Source organism: Phocoena phocoena, chromosome 2 (genome assembly GCF_963924675.1).
Source record: "Phocoena phocoena chromosome 2, mPhoPho1.1, whole genome shotgun sequence".
NCBI classification, from domain to species: Eukaryota; Metazoa; Chordata; class Mammalia; order Artiodactyla; family Phocoenidae; genus Phocoena; species Phocoena phocoena.
The window spans coordinates 84,929,951-84,944,776 of record NC_089220.1 but is presented as its reverse complement, the minus strand read 5'-3'; the positions used below and the strand labels follow the sequence as shown (position 1 = coordinate 84,944,776).

General features: G+C 43.2%; 1 protein-coding gene across 3 annotated transcripts in view; it reads right to left on the bottom strand.

Annotated features, from left to right (window-relative positions):
* Positions 1 to 13,717, bottom strand: part of MAPKBP1 (mitogen-activated protein kinase binding protein 1) — a 49,074-nt gene extending 35,357 nt beyond the window's left edge. For all 3 annotated transcript variants that reach the window (XM_065870940.1, XM_065870941.1, XM_065870942.1), the window contains exon 1: positions 13,604 to 13,717. In XM_065870940.1, coding sequence (XP_065727012.1) covers positions 13,604 to 13,717 — 114 coding nt within the window. The remainder of the gene's footprint in view (positions 1 to 13,603) is intronic.
* Positions 13,718 to 14,826: the final 1,109 nt, after the last annotated feature.

The window sequence follows — 14,826 nt, the reverse complement described above, 5'->3', positions numbered from 1 at the left end:
GAACAGAGGTTCCCAATTCCGGCTGATCAACAGAATTACTCGGAGGACTTAACAAGTTTTTTTCAGATAGCAGTCCCTACCCTATACCCATCCCCTGCCTCTGCAAGATTCTTGATCAACAGCTATGGAGCGGGCTTCAAGAATCTGCATATTAAAGCTCTCCTGGGCTTCCCTGGTGGCGCGGTGGTTGAGAGTCCGCCTGCCGATGCAGGGGACATGGGTTCGTGCCCGTCCGGGGCCCCGGGATCTCCCACATGCCGCGGAGCGGCTGGGCCCGTGAGCCATGGCTGCTGAGCCTGCGCGTCCGGAGCCTGTGCTCCTCAATGGGAGAGGCCACAACAGTGAGAGGCAAAAGCTCTCCAGGTGGTTCTAGTGATTAATCAGGTGGGGAACTATTCAATTAAAGCATTTTGCCTTTTTATTTCCAAATTTCAACCCCTCCTGGGACTAGGGAGAAAACAATGCTCTGAGTATTCTTACAAGAATACCCACACCCATGGGCTGCAAAAGGTCTTGGGCAGAGAGAGGATCTACAGCCATAATAGATACCATTTATTGAATGTGTACTCTGCGCCAAGAACTGTGCTAAACGCTTTGTAAGACCATCTCATTGAATACTCTTGACAACTTTATAAAGGACTAGTATTATTTCCATTTTCGTTATGAAGGAGTCAAGTAAGTAGTCAGTGGAAGAACCAGGATTCAAACCTAAGTCTGTCTGGTTCCAGAAACCATGGTGACCAAGGAGGGAATTCAGGTTCTCCAAAACCACCAGAATGTTGCAGTTTCTGAAAGAGCACACAGGGAAGTCACCAAGCCATCATGGAGGCATCAGGGACAGGTCTGAGAAGCAAGGTAGAAGGCAAAGGGCACAGGATGAAGTAGAGGGGCAACAGGGTTCTCTCCTCCTAGCGTTAATGTTTTTTAAAAAGTAGCAGGTCTTATCAGTAGCTTAAATGGGTCTAAAAATGCATTCTGACCTCTCCTCACAGAGATGGTTGCAGAGAAAGAGTAACAGAGGGTCTTCCAATGTCAGAGTACCCCACCTGGTCAGAGCATGCTCACATCCAGCTGGCATTAGAACCTACAGTCAACACAGACAGCTGACACCCATTTCCAAGGCAACTAAAACTACAGTGTTAGAAGCAGGGGATTATGATTTCATGTGCAGATGGAGGAAGAGGTAAGGATGGCATCAGACCTCAAACCAGAAGGGAGCCAATGAGAGGCCTCTAGCCAAAGGACTCAATTACAATACAGCCAACAGCGGGCACCCAAGTCCAAACAGCAGCTTGAATAACACAGTGCCTGGTATAAAGCAGGTACTCCTACCCTCCCTTTCTCTTCCAGTTATCAGAAAGGCAAGGATAGGAGACATCTCAATTTAAGCAACCAGAATAGAGGAAAAAAAATTTTTTTCCTCTCTAAGGTCAGTCCTTGCTATACCAAGACCAGAACCACAAACAAAGCTTTATGACCTAAAAATCTGATCATCAAGAAAGGTCTAATTCTTCCTCATTCACCACCTCTACATGCCTGAGTTTTCTTAATCTCTTGGTTTCCAAACTTTGTAGCCAGGGAGAATACTAACTGTTCCTTATCTGGACTAAGTGTGCAAAGTGAATGTGTGTTCTGGGACAAGGGGAGTGGAGCAGACTCTCAGTGTTCCTGCAATCATGCCAACTTGTTCCATGAGACTCTCCTAGAAGAAGGAAGCTCTCTTCAATGTGTTATTCTCTATAAAATTCTCATTTCCTTTTCATTCCTAACGCCAATACCCTGGTTGAGGCCTTTGGCACCATATTCCTGGATACAGCAATGGCTTTCTAATCAAGCTCCTTACTGTAGACCCTGCCCTCCCCTCCCCAACCCATTAGAATAATCTTTCCATAGTACAGCTATGATCATGTCCCTCACCTGCTCAAAAACTTTCAATGGCTCCTTAATGCCAACTAAATAAATTATAAATGTCTTAGCCTAGCATCCATCTGTCAATGGGCCCTATCGTTCTTCTAATTCTATTTCCTTCTACTCACCATATGAACGATGTGCTTTTGTCAATCTGGATTATTCATTATTCTGGAAAGGAGCTCTGGGGCTTTTGTTTATATTCTTCTGCCTGGAATGCCCTTCCCTTCCACCATCCCATACTGAAACCCTACCCCTTCCTTCAAGAACCAGCTCAAATATCACATCCCCTATGATTCTTTCTGTGATCAACCTGGCCAGAAGTGACTCCTCCCTCCTTGGAATTCTTACAGCAGCACTTAATTTTCATCATTCACACGGCATGTGTTACTTAGTACCTTGTACAGAAGTTCTTTAAGGATCTGTCTTATCTCTCCTGCTACTCTATAATCTCCTGTAAGGCAGAGGCTGTATCTCATACAACTCTATGCTTATAGCACAGCGCACAATGTTTAATATAGTATATTTGTTGAATCCATTTTTAATACTTTAAAAATATTTGTGAATATTCTTTGGTGCATCTTACTTAGTAAATTCTTTAACCTCCTAGAGAATTCTCCATCTATCATAGCCAAACCTAGAAGCTGGAGCAGGAAGCAGGATTCTGATGCCTTTCCAGAAAGATTGGTAAAGGTCTGAATGGAATAGTCCATGTGCCTTGCATGATTACAAACCAAACAGTTTTACCCCTGACTTTAGTAAATACATGCATGGCATGGCTCTTCATAAATCTGACTTAAATTATAATTAACGAGTAAGTCCAAAAAGATTGAGATAATTTTTGTTTAATAAAAGTAACAATCCTATTATTTAAAAAGAGCTTTACCTGTCCTTTTTAATCAGAAATGAATGGAGCTATAAGTAGTTATTCTGGATGTTAGAATTATGAATGACCTGTTTTCTTCTTTATGTTTCTCTATATGGTGTAAAAAACTCTTTTCAGAAAGCACATGTACTTCAGAAAGTATAAAAAGACATTTTATTTACAAAGCTAACCAAGGAAATATTTTTGAGTATCAGAAATGAATTATCTTGGGAATTCCCTGGTGGTCCAGTGGCTAAGACTCCACGCTCCCAATGCAGGGGGCCCAGGTTCAATCCCTGGTCGGGGAACTAGAATCCCACATGCATGCCACAACTAAAGATTCCTCATGTCGCAACTAAAGAACCCGCATGCAGCAACGAAGATCTCACGTGCCGCAACTAAGACCTGGCACAGCCTAAATAAATAAATATTTTTTTAAAAAAAGAAATGAATTATTTCAAATTCAAGAAGTTAATGATGAATTTGTGAGAAAATATTTTTATGTCCTATTATTACTAAAAAAACAAAGTTTATTATACCAGATATATTTTCCAACATTTGTACACAACTTCTTTAATAAAATGAGTATACAGATTTTTAAATTTAAACATTTTAGATTTAAATATGAAATACACATGTTTAAATTGGAGAGACTTTTATCTTTACTATTTTTTTTCTACTTACAAAAATAACACACACTCATCGTAAAAAATTCCAACATTACAGAAATATAGAAATGTAGATAGTGAATGTCCACCATAATCTACTATCCCTCCCTGAGGTAACCAATTTTAACAACAGTTTGGTATTTACAGCCTCACAATTTTTTCTATGCATATACTAACATACATGTTTTAACAAAATATAAATAATCATTAACATAAAAACTGTTATACAGTTTGCTTTTTGTCACTTAATAGATCTTGTATACCCTCTCATATCAGTGTATATAGATTGAACTCATTCTTTTCAACCAGTACAAGGTATTTCATTTATGGATGTACACCAATCTCCCATTGATGGTTACTTGGATTACTTCAAAGATTTCACTACTGTGAATAATGCTCCCCAACAACAGAAAAATTCAGTTATATACACTTTTGTGTGGTGTAAGTGTTTGCATAGAATAAAATCCCAGAATTATAACTGTTAAATCAAAAGATATGAATATGTAAATTTTTCTTCTAATGGATATTACCAAGTTGTCCTCTAAAAAGGTTAGATCAATGTCTGCTTTCACTAACAGCAGAAGGGTATGAGTGCACTTGTTTCCCCACATCTTCATATATTTTCTTTAAGGAAAAATTATTTAAATAGAATATTTCACTCTCATCCAAACATTAGAAACATAAAACAATGGGTCATAAAATTAATGCGTTTCACTCTGCCTTTAAATTCTTAGTCTGAAAGGAAGCTCTAAGACTAATTCACTTCCCAAATTATTTCCCAGTATAAATGAATTAGCCCCAAAAGAAGAAAAAAGTTATATTTATTTCTACAGAAGCTACTGCTGTTAAGAAGCATGCTTACTGGGCTTCCCTGGTGGCGCAGTGATTGAGAGTCCGCCTGCCGATGCAGGGGACACGAGTTCGTGCCCCGGTCCGGGAAGATCCCACGTGCCACGGAGCAGCTGGGCCCATGAGCCATGGTCGCTGAGCCTGTGCTCCCCAACAGGAGAGGCCACAACAGTGAGAGGCCCGCGTACCGCAAACAAAACAAAACAAAACAAAAAAGCATGCTTACTACTCCAGTGATTTCCAATCAGACACAGTAAATTAGGACTCCCCCCACTCCTGGTTCACTAGCTTCCCTTTTTTAATTCCCCAAAATCATATCCATAGCCCTGAAATAAATTACACAGTAGTTAGTATCAAAAAGAATATTTGCTAAATCTTTCTTTTGGTCAGTAGTTAAAGTATAGCTGATACAAGTTAATATTGGCAAGAAAAAGGGGCTGAAGATAGGTCACAATAAAAAGCTGCACAGGGAGGATGATTCAGTGTTGGAACAGAAGAGGTTGAACCTGCAAAAAAAGGACTTCTCACAAATGGAAACTTGAAGGAATAAAATCTTGCCAGCAAATTACAAGAAAATTCCTGGATATTCTAGAAATCTGTGGACCCTGGTAATATTAGAAACCCCTTAATAGCTGTAAACTTATTTAGATCTTACAATGTGCTTTCACATTCATTAAATCTCATTGAATCCTCACAACAGCCCTGGGAGAAAGCCATCAGTATTCCAATTTTACAAATGAGAGAGAATCCAGTTCCCTCAGAAGTGAGGAAGCTGTCCCACCAGCCCCCACTACACACACACACACACACACACACACACACACACACACAATCAGCATGGCTACTTAAAGTATGGCCCAAGGAAGAGCAGCATGGGCGTCACTTGGGAGCCTGGTAGTAATGCAGAGTCTCGGGGTGGGTCTGAATCTCAATCTGCATTTTAACAGGACCACTGGCCTCTTGCCCCCACCCACTAATCTGTCTACACCTCAACTCAGAGAAGCCCTGTTCACCAGCCAACTATGAGGGAAAGTCTCTACCACAGCTGCTGTGGAAGCCTCCAAAGGGAGACCAAAGCAGCCTGGGGAAGGAAGGACAGCATAAGGAGAAAGGGCATGTTCAGAAAAGTCAGCAGCAGGTTATTAGGTCATACGAAAACCATCATGGTGTACAAAGATACTGTGCTTTCCCAAATAGAAGCTGACCAATAGTGTCAGGGTACCAGAGGCAAGCCTGCAGCCTGCCCATTGCATGTTTAGTCCTGACAAGCAGCTGCTTGCTTTTCTGTAGGCAGTAGCTGAGTGATGGCAAGAGTCAAGAGTTCTGAGCATGCTCCGAGCTCCTCCCCCATGATCACAAACTAGCTTGGGGCTTCCTCTCCTCAGGACTAACTGGGGCAGCTGCAGGAAAGCATGCATTAAGATCCCATGCTTTTGCAACCATAATGTTATCACTGTTGCCTATTTCAGGAAATAAATCAAAATAATACAAGTTTGAGATCAGGTGAGGCAAGGCACTTGCTCAAGGAACTTAGCAACCCCGGAGCCCACCCAGCCAAACAGAGTCAGGTGGGCAAATGACCTCATTTTCATGTTCCCTGAGCCCCAACTGTCATCATCCAGGTCAGCCCTGGCACAGGGTATTTTAGATTCAGCTTCTTTCACAGAAAACAGGCATTTCAACTCAGCGACTCTCCACAGCTTCCAAGATAAGGTCAGTTGTGCGTAGGGACAGCCACAGAGGTAACAAAGAGGTGGAGAATGGGGATGAAGAAGGAGAGATTTGGGGTAGGTGGCACTAACAAGCAGTCAGGAGTGTGAGCTACACAATCAACCGCCAACTAAGAGCAAAACAGTTTAAAGCCTCATGATACCCACACACACAAACAACCGAGGCATCTGTTGGTCTCCACTTCACTCCCGCACCTCACTCCAACTCCAAGAGAGAAGCAGCAACTGCTTGTGGCTTATGGTCATCTGGAACCACACAGCGGTGCCCTGTCAACTTGACATTCACGTACCCACAGAACCACGAGCTGTACAGTTCCTAACGGTACCATAGAATGAGAAGTTGGGATACAGTTTATGAAATCTGGAGTTGGGAGTGGGAAGAGGAGCAAGGATACAAGGGACAAGGGTTACTGAATGATGGTTCTAAAATAACGTTCTAAGAAGTTCACTAAATTAACTTTTATGGGGAATATTGGGGGAAAAGTATATTTTTTAAGGTACTGCCCTTTTCCAAGCGATCGCAGATGTGACTCTTGGCTATAGCAATACTGGGCATACTTCTGTGCTCAGTGTCATGTTTTGCACATGAAGACTCCCTGGGAGGAGTACAGGATAAAGATTAAGAGCAGGCTTTGGAGTTAAGATAGCCAAGATTTGAATCCCAGCTCAGTCATCTACTGGCTATATAACCACCTCTCTGAGCATCAGTTTCCTTATTTATGAAATGGGGATAGTAATAGTACTTATAGTAGGGTGAAACTTAAATGAGATAATATACGTACATGCTTAAGCACAGTACACAGCAAAAACTCAATAAATGTTAGCCATTATTACCACTACAAATATTATTATTTCTAGTATTATTATTGTAAGATAAAGACAGGAAGCACTGACAACAAAGGCTGGAAAGGGGTGGTTCCAATAAGCATACTACCTGGAAATGTTGAATAGCACAAATCTATAATGGATAGAGAAGAAGAAACTTGAAAAGGACAAATAGTCAAGATCAAGTCCTTGAGTGTTTTAATTTTTAACAATAAAATCATCTTAATTACATAAGACAAAAATCTCATCTCACCTTAATGACACCATTAGCATCACATCCTTCAGAAACTTGGCAGTGTTCTATTTCTTGACTTGGGTGGTGGTTATGTGAGCAATCATTTTATAATTATTCACAATACAAGGTTATATTATTATATTTCATAAACTTTTCAATGCCTGTTATATTTCACAATTTTTTAAAGTTTCGTTTTTAAGTGCAAGCACCTTTAATGGATCAGCTGAACTCACGGGGAAATGACCAGAAGCACCACTAAAGGAACAAAGAAAGCAAACACAGAGGAGAGGTATGACGGGAAGTCAGAAACTTAGTGAGCTCAGCACAAGTGAGAAGCAATGTTCAAACCCAGAAGAACCTGAGGAATTCCTTCTCAGGATTCCTCCAAAAGAGAATGTGACAAAGTAGGGAAAAAAACAAAATAAAACAGGCACGTGGTCTCACAAAGTGTTGTTCTAAGATCTCCCACTACATTTAAATCTCAACTATGAATGAAGGGGCAGGGAAGGGAAAGTATCTTTAGCTCCATTCCAGGTTTAGGGGGGGAGATAAAGTGTATAAATTTAAAAATCTAACCTAAAAAGAGACTGTTTTATAGACTAGGGAAACAACACATAGAGCATTACAAACATTCTCTGTGACAAAATGAGAGAGGGTGGAATTCACTCCCTAGAAGTCTAAGAGGAGATATCCATAATATGAACTCATTCTTCTGTAAGCATCCTTCAAAACCAGAGGAAAATGCTGTGGCCAATTAAGAAGCACTGTGAACTTGCTGATACAACAGTTAGGAGGAAGGAAACCAAGATTTGGAAAATCTGAACAACCAAAAATACCAACCCTAAAGATCTACACTGCCCAATCTGTCTGCCACACTCACTTTATTTCTTGCCCTCCTCCTACCCCCCATTTTTTAAAAAGAGGTAACAGAAGTTAAAGTAAAATCCACAATGTGGATTTGATTCAGTAAACTTCCAAACAGATGGGCAGCTCTCACTCCACACCTCTACTGAGAACTGATGTGAAAGAAAGCTGACAGAAACCTGGCCCTGTCCTGCATTAAACAACAGAGCCCAGAGGAGAGGCTTAGCTTGTAGCAGTGGGAATGTGATTCATAATATAACAAATCCTACTGAAAACACTGTAGCTTTTTTTCCTACCAACAGGGCAGTCTGGACATGAAGTAAAAACCAACAGATACTCTGAGAACAACAGTGGGACAGACCATGTTCCCAGAGAAGCTTAGTTTGAATAAACATAGTCCCAAATTTCAAGCCCTAGACTGTTTTCCAAACAAAGAGGCAGTGATAACAGCCACAAGTCCAACTTGAGACTCAGGGGGTTGACAGAGAGGTTATAGAGGTCAGGCTGAAGCCTCGTTTCTATGAATGTTTTTTCATTAGTCAAGAAATGAAAACATACAGATAACAAACAGAAGAGAGAAGTGAAGTCAGAGAAATACCAATGGCCCCAAAGACAGTCAAAATACTAGCAAGAAAGAAGACAGTGACTCAAACAGATCCAACAGGGGAAACTTGCCCTAAATTACAAGCTGAGAGAGGGAAAAGAAACTTGGAAAGCAGCAGTACTGTTAGACTCCGAAATAAGTGAGGCCAAATGGATGAGGGCAGGCTTTGCAAGACAACTTAAAGCCTGAAGAGGCTGGGCTATTTTAGACAGCAAAGCAAGAGGTGTTGGGCTGCAGAGAGAGGAATCCTCTCTCTCCAGTGAGACTTACTTTGAAGGCTGAGGGCAGCTGTAGGCACCGGAAGGAAAAGGAAATGGAGATCAAAGGAACAAGACCAGAACACCTCACACTTTTCCCTGTACACCACCTGTTCTGAGGAGCTCAAGACACTTCACAAGCCTTAACTGAAGACTATATCATAGACAGAAAACTCAACAAGAACTTGCCCAAGTTCACTCACAAAGACAGGTGAGGGGCAGGGCTGCTGGCCACAGAGGCCTCTACTCTTGCTCATCTATTCTAGGTGGGGAGCCCAGAGAGTATGTATTATACACTAAAAACTCTTGGTTGCTATGAGTCCCAAGGGCAGTGGGTAGTGGAATGGTGACAAAAAAACTGGCTAGGACTCAGGGATATTATCATAAAGTTTTCCTATTTCTGCCCCCAAGGGAAATTCCTGCTGATCTAAGTAAGGCAATGACCAGCTCCTTACATCTTACCCTACAACAGGGCACTTCTCTCAGATCTATTCCTGATACAGCAGTTTAACAGAGCAATCAGTCCAGAAGATACAATGGAGATTAAACAAACTACTCAAGGAGAAGAGTATACTTACTGGGCTAGCTTTATATAGTCTCAAGAAGCCTCAATGAGGACTTGGGTATGAAGCCAACAGATTTCAGGGTGGGCTGAAACCAGCAGTGGGCTTCTGGTGGAACTTAATATATACACAACTAACAAACTCTACCCCCAGAGGTTCTGATTCCATATAGATAGGATGGGGCCCAGGAATGCGTATTTTTTTAATAGTTGCACAGGTATTCTGATGTCTTACTGCCCTCCTGACCTCTCCCCCAAGTTGAGCGCCATCAAGCTAGAGCCAGCCAGTGATCCATAAATGCTTTGAAAAAAGGATTTCCCTGGTGGCGCACTGGTTAAGAATCCGCCTGCCAATGCAGGGGACACAGGTTCGAGCCCTGGTCCATGAAGATCCCACATGCGGCAGACCAAATAAGCCCATGCGCCACGACTACTGAGCCTGCGCTCTAGAGCCCGCGAGCCACAACTACTGAAGCCTGCACGCCTAGAGCCCGTGCTCCACAACACGAGAAGCCACCGCGATGAGAAGCCCATGCACCGAAGAGTAGCCCCGGCTCGCCACAGCTAGAGAAAGCCCACGTGCAGCAACGAAGACCCAACACAGCCAAAAATAAATAAGTAAATAAATAAATTTATATTTTAAAAAAACGAATATGACTCCTCACTGCCAAATAGGCATAATAAAGAGTCTCAATACTAATACCTGGGCTCAAACACTAATCCAAAGCTGAAATTAGATTATTGCCACTTTTTTCTTCTCTATGAAACTCACCTACACAAATTCTTCTTACAGCCACATACTAAAAGGCTCAAAGCACTACCATACAATCAGCCCGGAGAAACACTGGGGGAAGAAATGGTGGGGGGGGAGGATATGAATTAGACTTATATTCATAAAAACTGAGAACTAGAAGAAAGTTGCAGTCACCTTGTCCATTGTTTCCAAAGGGATAATATATAACTCGGATTGTATTAATGGCTATTAATAAGGAAGAAGATTTCAAAACCTCCCTCACTCATTTTTTCAAAACCTAACAACCCTCCAGCACAGGCAATCCTTTTGTATCCCTAATTTAAATCTTGCCTGCTTGGCTTCAGTCCATTTCTGTCCTTTGTTAAAATGAAAAACAACCCAGCTCCTTCCACATAAAAATCTTTCAGAAACTTAAGAAAAGAGGGGGAGGGTTAGCTATCAAGAGCACACACATTTGCTTCTTAAAGAAAACACAGTTCAACTGAGATGAGAGAAAGCACTGACAATTGCATAGGATTTGAAGTTGAAGAGTGTTTACAACTGATAACTTTGAGTTACACTTCATCAAGACTCAGCAGATCTGGCATAAAACCTCAAATTACTCTTTTCCAATTCTATTACACTGCAGAGACTTCCTTCCCTCCCTTAGAGAAAGTTTAATACAAACCTCAGCTCTCATCTACTCTCTCTAATAACTTAAATCCCCATCTCTACTGACTCTCACTTTGGCTTTTAACCATATTTTAACCATATTTTTAACTAGGTCTCTCCTGAATTAAAAAGCCTTTAATGAGCACTACTTTCCTTTCTCTCTAATGCCCTTCACACCTAAATAGGCTACATCTCTATTTCTTTTTTTCACATTTTATTCTTCCTAATTTTGATTTCTCTTCTAAAGAGGTCACAAACTCCTCCTGATCGTTTTTGCTATTCTTATGGAATTTCAAGTTTATCCCCACTATATTTGACATCTTTAAATTGTTCTCATTCATTCATTCATTTAGTATTTAGCACATTCCTTACACTGTACTACACAGTGTGATGTAAAGGAAATAAAGAACATGGCTCTGACCTTAGGAAATGAAGACATACATAAAAGAACAATTAGAGATTGGTTCCAAGGTAGTAGGGCTAGTCAGAGAAGGCCCTGTGGCTCCAGTAAATATAGAGTTGGATCTAAAAATAAGTGGAGAATTTGGTGAAAAGCCTACTTTAGACAGCAGGAACAGTTATGATTCAAAGCAGCAGGCCATATGAGGTTAAGAGCTGCAGAAAGGCCCTCTGTCGCTTCCTTCTTTGTCCCCACCCCACACAAAAGGCATATGTCTTTTGGTCTTCAAATTTTGTTTCAGAGTTATTTATCTATGAAGCACAAACTCTCTGACTGTTACCACAGCTACCACATATTAGAGCAACTCACAAAGCCTTGTACACCAGGTCTTAATGTTGGTTACCACAAGGCAGGCTTTTAGAATCATCTCAGGTAGAGTCTTCAGTAAGGAGTGTGGGGAGTCAGGCATCTGCAAGGTCCGAGGACACAAAGGCAGTTACTACTTTGGGTGCTAAAGATATGCACCAGCACTCTTGCTCTGTCAGACTGTTCAAGAGTCATTCAACTTTAGCTAAGTATTTCCTTCATTCACAGCTCTAGGACAAACAAAGCCATTTAAAGCAGTCTGAAGCACTGAATTCCTATTTGAAGCAGGGATGTTTCATGGTGATGCCAAGGATTCCTTTTTTCACTGTTTTCCTTGAGAGCTTCTCCTCTTCTCTTGCCTCAGGACTCACAGTTCCAGCATCCCTTCCTCTGTGAAGTTTTTTTCTAATCCCCCTAAGCTGATTTAGTTTCCCTCCCCTGTGCTGCCATTAACACCTTTATACATACTTCTAGGACAGCATTTACCACACCATGTTGTAATTATTTGTTTACATGTCTGACAGCCACAAGCTCTTTGATAGCAAGGATATGACGTTTTATTCATTGCTGATTCTACACATAACGGGCACACAATAAACGTTTGTAGAATGCATTAATGATGAACGACATGGTAAATTTTAAAGAATGGTAACCGTACCATCCGGTTACAATAAGTATTAATACTGAAGACTAAACTCCCATCATACATTTCTATTACCTATACCATTCTTGTTCAGAAAAAGAGACCAAAGAGACACGAAGATGGCTCTAATGGTGCTGGTCATTGCCAAGTTACCAGCCAAGAATATGAGAGCTTACAGTACTAAGAATGATCCAACACAACAAATGAGTGAATGGAGCCAAATCTAAGACAGTGTCTATGTTTCAGGCTCATTCTCCTGCCTCTGGAGACTATGAACAATGATTAATAAGAGCACTCAGAAAAGTCACTATCTCCACAGCCATGGAACCTTGCGCCCAATTTTGATTCCTGTTGAATGAAATATACAGCAAAGGTGTTCACCTTCTGACCAAATCCAAGTAAGGTTTTGCTAAGGGACAGGGATCTGAGTTAAGTCCTCCCAGAACTCTGCCATGCTGTACATTAGCATTCTAAATCATTCCTCATTGGGTTTACTCATCTCTGAAGAGATACAGGCAAGGCAACAAAATGCTGCTGTCTCAAATGTCTCTCCCTGTAGCAATCCTGCACTACACAAGGCTACTGTGTTTACAGGCTGCTTATAAGACACAAAAGCCTAATCTGATCCTGTGGCAACAAGGCCCCAGGTTCCCTCAGGAATTAAATAAATTAGTCTGCTTTTGTATTCCCAAACTTGTGGGGCTCTACAAAGTTCAAGAAAGCATAAACATCTACACCCAGACATGGGAGGGGATGGAAAGGGACTTGGTCTCTGAGGAACTTCTGCAGCAGGGTGAGATATAGTGAATGAGATAAGCAATGTTCAAGGGCAAACCAGAATTGCTTGCCTGGCAGATATTTGGCCCCTTGCATGTTACCATTCCTAAAAAGCCAAGAAACTCCAGTTAAATTAATTCAGGTCTCTTGAATAGATAAGTAAATTTGTTTTGACACCAGGGAAGAGCATTTACCTAGCCGATTCCTCCGACTAGGTGTTTTAGCATATTTCTTTCTGCTACCACTGTCTTACATAACCCCAGCTGTGACACTAACACTTGCGGCTACATTAGTGGCAGCTTAGCCCTTCACAGGATATGTGGTCCCACTACCCTCTTCCAAGAAGGAAAACTGAGTCACAGCATATCAACTGGCTTCCCCAAGCACAGACTTAGTTTGTAGTGAGGCCACAACTGAACCCGGGTTGCCTTCCTCATGTTCTTCCCTTTTCATAGATGAATCTCAGCATGCTCATCCCTGCTTGCTCATTGCTTTCTTGAGGGGCAGAGATGGGCACACTTGGTCCTTTAGAGCCAAAGTGAGCTTCTAGTTCTCCTCCTTCCCAAGAAAGAGTAAGGTAAAAGATGTACATGGCGCAGAGGAGGATAGGGGAGGAAAGGGGTGGCTCCCAATACTAGGACTCACCTTGGAGCTGAGGTCCTCTCGCCGGTTTCCTGCCTTACTCCTGCGTAATTTGATGGATGGGGATCGCAGAAGGTTCTTGATCCGGCTGGTAATGGTTGACCCTTCCACAGCCATCATGATGAGGAGCCCCCCGGGGCACTTCCTGGCGCAATCTTAGGACTTGTCTCAACAGCGGCACTGCTTTCCCACTCCACAGGGCCTTCCAGTATGCCCTCTCACTGACCTGAGATGGCAGAAGACACCTTACCTTCCGCCTAGCCGTGTCTGCAGCTCTTATCTCTAGGTACTGCCCTCTCCCTTCGCCTCATCCCCACCTTCAAGCCCAGTGCGGTTTCTTACAACGCCTGAAGGACAGACTCTTGTAAAGGGGGGCTAAAAAGCCTGAGCTCCGAAGAAACGCCAGGGCCACACCTGCCAGAGGCGTTCAACTGAAAGGATGGGATGGGCCCTAGAAGGGCTAGTGGCCGGTCTGATTCCCGTTAATTCCCAACTGTTCTCATGGCATCTGCAGTGTCCAAAGCAGGAGGCCGCCGAGGCCACCGAGGAGTCCCGCGGGATCCTTCAGCACCTGCGCTGGCGGCCGCAGGGACACTCAGCGTGGCGGGGCTCGCTGTGGCCCTGCAACCCGTTCTGCCACGGGAGCCTCCCTCCCCCACCCACGACCCCCCCGAGCTCGCTCTCGGCCAGCCGCAGGAGCCCTAAACCTTTCACTTTCCGCTCCCTCAGAAGCCCCTGCTACTCGCCAGCGCCCCCACTCGGGGCCAGCCTCACCAGCCCCGGGCCGCGCGGGCCGCCCGGCTCGCAGCTCCCTCAGGCATCGCGCTCAGCGATTTCAGCTCCGCGGCGGCAGCGGCAGCAACAGCTATGGTGGCACGAGCGGCTCAAAACGCGAACTACCGCCTGGGCTCAGCTACGAGCTGGGTAGGAGGAGCAGAGGCTAGGGGGAGCGGTCTCTACACAGGGGGGCGTTCCCAGAGTGGACGAGTACTGCTCATAGGGGCGGAGCCAATGAAGGGGTCTAGGAAGTAGAGGGCAAGGGACTTGCGAACCACGGATTCCGCACAATGCAGTCGCGAGTATGGTTGCTAGAGGAAGGTCGGCAGAACACGGCTTCAGAACTGAGAAAACCAAGCCTTTTATGGTATTATCAGGCCCGGTCCCCCAGATAAGTGCACTTTCCAGAGCCCCAACAAAACGGTAACCACGCCCCCAGGGTGCTACGG